This window comes from Apteryx rowi, unplaced genomic scaffold (assembly GCF_003343035.1).
Source record: "Apteryx rowi isolate R43461 unplaced genomic scaffold, aptRow1 scaffold_71, whole genome shotgun sequence".
Classification (NCBI taxonomy): Eukaryota; Metazoa; Chordata; class Aves; order Apterygiformes; family Apterygidae; genus Apteryx; species Apteryx rowi.
Window position 1 is genome coordinate 2,037,854 of NW_020450994.1, and position 5,628 is coordinate 2,043,481.

A 5,628-nucleotide genomic window follows, 5' to 3' on the forward strand; every position below is an offset into this window, starting at 1 on the left:
TTAAATACCATGCAAGTATAGCATACTTTCTTATTATTAATCATAACTTTTTAAAAAATTTGTCCAAATTAAATGTTGTGCAAGCTGAGTATAAAATGTTAGGATTGGATCCTGTGACCCAGGTTGTTTTTTCTGTGAAGCAAGTGAAATGCTGTTGGAAATCTATGGTCGAGCATGGACAAAAATCCCTATGCCCAGCTGACTCCTGGAGCATGTCTCGGAGAAGTGCCAGTGCCACGACGTCTCAGGAGGAGGCAGAAGAATCCGTCCAGCTTTCCTCTGGCCTATACAGAGAAAACAAAAGGATCAGACCTTCCAATGTTATTTCTGGTGCCTTCACCCAGCACAGTATAGAGCAGCTGGAGTCCCCCAAAGTCCAGGACCGAAGCAAGTACCTTCATCCCTGTGAAGCTGCGTATGTGCAGCTGGGTCACAGCTACGGTAGAGGGTCAGAGTGCAAATACGGCTCGGTCGCTCTGGGTGGACAGTGCAGGTACCAAGTGATAAGCAAGTTGCAAGGGGCTGGCGCATACGCAGGGCAGATGAAATCTTCTCGGATGTAAGCTGTTACCCTTTTGCAGGCCTTTGCTCTGCTTGTAGGAACATCAGTCTTTCAAACCTTAGAATTTGCATCCGGTTAAATGCAAGCACGTTTTCATGTGCCTGCCCTCACACACAGGTGACCCCCCTCCCCCCCCCCACACCTATTTGAAGGGCTGAATTCAAAACAAAGTTGCCAAGATCTTTTATGTGGGTAAAAACAATGACTGTTTCCTTAATCTCTTGAGAAATGGCCAAGATTTTAGAAGAACAAAAAGCAGCCTAGGGTAGACCCACATCACGGAAACTTGAGCCCAAACAGTTAATATTTGGCTAAAATTACAAGCAACTGAAAACAGTGTCATTTTATGCATAATGATCATACATAATGCCATTACGTAATTGACAATATCAGACAGGCTGATTGACAGGTGGAGCTAACAACACTGTAATAGTATGTTATACTTATTGCTGCATTTGTTGAACATTATGGGCCTTTTTTGTAGTAACGTCTTTTTTAATCTTCCTTCATTTTGGAGATGAAAGGTGTAGGTGTGGCAAAGTTACTGTTGCAGCTGCAGACCTGCCTTGACTGCAGAAGTACGGGACATTATTTTTCTCATGAATATTAGTCATAGGAGGGAAAAGAAAAATGTACTTTGTAATAATCCCTAAAGCAACTATTTCCATTTGGGACTACTAAAGAGAAATTAACTTCAAATAGAAAGAGAATTTTGTGCACATTGTTCTCTCTTATTTCAAAATGCTTGAAAAGATGATTTGGTCTATTCCTCTTTGAATTTACAGTGTTTCTTCCTGCATTTAGTAGACAATAACCTTCCTGAGACGGGTGATGAGTTATTAGAAACTGAAAAATACTACATACAATTCCTGGTGATTTTAGTAGCATCATAGAAATGAAAAACTATTGCCCTGTATTTTAAAACTGACATGAATCTTTCTGAGCTAGGCCTACAGTTCCTTGGCAATGTATCACATATTTAGATGCGTTTAGGCAGACAATTTATTGTCCACACAGACTAGGGTAGTGATTGGAAAGGCAACACAGAATATAATTGATATATGTCTTGATGTCTACTAGAGTAAAATAAAGTTACTCTCGTAACTTCAGCAACTGCAAGGTATTGCATATCTTCAGAATTCTTTTATATGAAATATGGCAGGGCTGATTTATCCCTGCCATAATGTCAGATGGTTTGATGTGAAAAGGAAGGGGAGAAGAAATGAGGCAACTGAAAGTGTTTCATGGAAGTGCTAAGGAGACATCTCTAGYTTAAGGTCGTTAGAGCTGTTCCTGCATGCAGCGAAGGGCAACGCATCAGGGAGTCTCCAAAGTCTTTGGATGTAAATGAAGACACAGATCCAGTTCCTGTGCTGCAGCTGCGCAGGGCACAGAACTGACCCTGTCACAAGACACACTTGTGGACTGTGATTTATACCCGAGGTCAGTCCCAAGGGATTATTTAGGACCATCCTGAAGCTGCTCTAACTCATACTAGTTGCCAATAATCTAATTTTGATAAATTCGGATACGTCCCTAACATGCATATAGGAAATACATAATCTTGCCTCTGTAATAATTCTTCTAAACCCAGAGTGGAGCCTCCTAAGACAATTCTGAGAGCAGGGTTTTTCCCTAAGCCATGGCAGCTCTCCAGCATTTTGCCTTAAATGTCACATCTCTGCAAAGATTTCCTGATTTATTGTCTTTCACCATATTGCCTCATATTCAGTATTACCCTTTAAGTGTGAGGAAACACAGCAAGTACTAATTTTTGGTTTTAACACCCTAATTTTTATGCCGTAGAAGAGTGTGTACTCTTGAAATATTCCTCAGAAACATAAGAACGATCTGGGAGAACATCAACTAGACTAGTTGGGGGGTTTCCAGCTGTTAAGACAGCAAGCAAAATAAGTTCCGCAAACTTTCTAGAATCTGCATAGTATAACTACTGTATGCTCACATTTTCTGTGTGCAATTTTAATCTGTCATTTTCTAGTTCTTAGAAACATATCTACACAGAAGTTGGTGTCAATTAAAAAACAGAACAAATAAATAGATTTTATATGACCCCTTTCCATTCACTTTTTTAAGGATCAGATCTGCCCATCTTGAGTTTTCATGCTGCTATATTTCCACCTAAAAGCTGTGCAACATTTTAATGGAACATAAGTATAGCAAGTTAAGACCCCAAAATGCAAAAAGAGACACCAAGATGCGTCATGTAGCAGTAAGAACTCCATTATGTGTGCTTCAGAAAAATACAGATTTCTTGAAATAAAATCAGAATACATTTCTAGAAAAACAAGGAAAGATTTTGAAAGTCTGAATGGCAGGATATATTTGCAGTACAGATGATATTAAGATATTTCACCTTTTCAACCTCTAGGGGGGACTATGTTTTCAGCAAACCTGTCTGTGAAGAATTTTCTTAATCTACAGCAGGCAGTTCAGACTGTTAATGCTAGTTGGAGCGAGTCAAGTGATTCTTGATTTGTGCATGTGTTATTTCGGAGGGGAAAACAGCCTATGTCTGAAATGACCTTGGCCCTCAAGGGCCAGTCTGAGATCTTTGCTCTTGCTACAGTCCACAGGCAGTCTGCCTGCTACTGATTCAAGACTGCAGGATTTGCTCCTATTAAAAAGCATTTATGTAGCTGGAAAAAAAAAAGTCTGTGGAGAAATGCTGGATTTATAGCTATGGAAAATCCTGCAACTGAACCAATGATGAGGTGGATTAAGAGATATTTTGAATTGGGATTAACAAGTCCATTTTCATACATAATTTTTTGGCTCAGAAAAAATAAATGAATCACAGGCTGGAGTTATTCTTTATAAAATCTCTTTAAGGTGAAGGAGAACAACTGAGAAGTTCGTGATGCTTTGGGGCCTGCAGAGGCATGGTTACTCCCGCAAGGCTGAATGCAATTGCTCATGCAAGTAAGAACCACATACTGTGGGCCAAATCCTTTTCTACAAGCATCACAATTGGTCTTTACACTTCTACTGCTAAATAATACTGGCTCGATGCCCTTTTCCTGCATGTTGGCCCTGCTTCTCCCACTCTTGCTCGGTCCCCGCAGTACTTCACCTCCCGAGGAGCAGCCAGTGTGAAGGATGGTAGCCTTGCGATTTAGGCGCTTGCTCTCTCTGCCTTTGCGTCTGCACAGCTTACACTCCGCTACGACAGCTAGGACAGTATGGAGCTCACGCGTAAAATGAAAAAGATATTCTGGTGGGGGAAGGAGGAAATCAAAAGAGATGTTTCCAGATTTCAGTGTTGTAAACACATCTGTAGGATCACCATAAAGCAGTAACTACAAAGGTCAGCATTTCAAAATGTGTCTTAAGAAAATGTTTTTGCAAGCTCTGTGGTGAAGATGGCTGACGTGTTGTATATTGTAACATTCTGCTTAATCTCGACTATGTTATACGTAGTCATTTACAACAAAAAAATGCCTGACATAACTTACAGTACAGGAACATACAAAATGAGCTTCACCAGGGTGGATGTTTATGTGATCTTCAAGAACACTCTGAAGTTCAATTCAGTAAGCAAATAAAACTACTTTAAAGGCACATTTCTTAGAGAAGCTACCCATCTATGAATTTCTGAGCTTTATTATTTTACTGAGGTGTGTTAGATAAATGATCCCCCCCAAAAGATTTTTTTGATGCTTATTTTTGTACACAGTATTATCCGGTGTTTTCATTCCACTTCGCAGTTGTAGCTGCACAAGCACTTCCAGCTTTCTTGCCTTTTCAGTTGAGTAATTGCGAAGGTGAGCAGATGGGTCACCTCCGGAGCCCATGTTTCCCTTTCAGAGGTTGCATGGTGAAGGCAGCAACAAATTTACACGTAACTGCCCTGACAACGAGAAACCCCCTCCGTAAAGCGAGGAGCAGCTCACTCACCTTACTAATTCAAATCCAGGGCTGAGTAATCACGAAACGTGACCGCCAGCCGCCTGCCCAGCTCTGAGGACGCGTACCATGACGGGACCCAGAGGCACCCACTGAGAGACGGCCCTTAGGATTTCACTGTCAAAACGCGTCGCAGATCCCAAAGGCTCTTTCACAAAATATTTCACGTTTCACGCTGGCATTGTTCTTTATTCCAAAATATGAGTGTCCGTTTTAAATGGATAATACCAAAATCTAAGCATAGGAGCTTTACGGCCGGTAAATACAGCGGATCAGGGATGCGGTTAACATGCCGCTGCCAGGCAGCGTTGTCAGGCCAATTCAAAGTTATTTTCCTTTTTTTTTCTCCCCCCCCCCAGAAAAGCATCTCAGAGCAGCACTTGTCTCCCCGCTTTCACCGGGGAAGCCTGTGCTCCTCGCGGCACGGCGGGGAGGCGAAGGGGCAGAAAGCGGTGCCCGGGGCGCCCCCCAAATCCCCCCAGCCCTGCGGAGCCCCCTGCCCCTTCCCACTGCCGGGGGGCCCCTCTCCTCCGCCCGGGGAGGGGGCAGCTCGCCGCCCCCCCCGGCAATGAGGGTCCGCGTAGCCGCGGCAGCGCCCGCGGGGGCCCGGCGCATCGCCGGCGCCGCTCCGCGCCGCTCCGCTGCCTGCAGCGCGGCTTGCGCCCGCCCGCCGGGGACGCGTGAAGATTAATGAAGATAAAAAATTAAAATAAAACGCACTGGGTTCCTTTATCGCCGCTGCGGTCCCGCTTCTCAGGAGGGCAGCAGCCCAGCAGGGATAAATCTCTGTGTATAGGCGCACACATGCAGGCATATATACACATATTGGCTAACCGGCGGGCTCGGTGCGGCGCGGTGCGATGCGGTGCGCGGGGGTGCGCGGGGGCGGCGCGGCGGTGCGCGCAAGCCCGGCCTCGCCGCGCCATGTGTGCGCCCGCGCTCCCACCCTATTTAAACAGGCGGGCGGCAGCCGCGGAGCGGCACGGGGCACCCCGCGGGGGCGGCGGAGGGCGAGCGCGGGCGCAGGGGCGGCGATGCTCCGCGCGTAGCGCCAGCCGGCGGGGGGCAGGCTGTTAGTTTGTTTTATTTTTATTTTTATTCTTTGCAAAGCACCTGAGCAATAAAAGCACGAAGGGGAGGGA

The 5,628-nt window shown here is 45.0% G+C and overlaps 1 protein-coding gene across 1 annotated transcript in view; it reads left to right on the top strand.

Annotated features, from left to right (window-relative positions):
- The first annotated feature begins 212 nt into the window (after positions 1 to 212).
- NPR3 (natriuretic peptide receptor 3) overlaps positions 213 to 5,628 on the top strand; it is a 46,809-nt gene continuing 41,393 nt past the window's right edge. Inside the window, exons 1-2 of the mRNA XM_026087175.1 lie at positions 213 to 441; positions 4,288 to 4,421. Of these exons, the coding sequence (XP_025942960.1) occupies positions 213 to 441; positions 4,288 to 4,421 (363 nt within the window). The remainder of the gene's footprint in view (positions 442 to 4,287; positions 4,422 to 5,628) is intronic.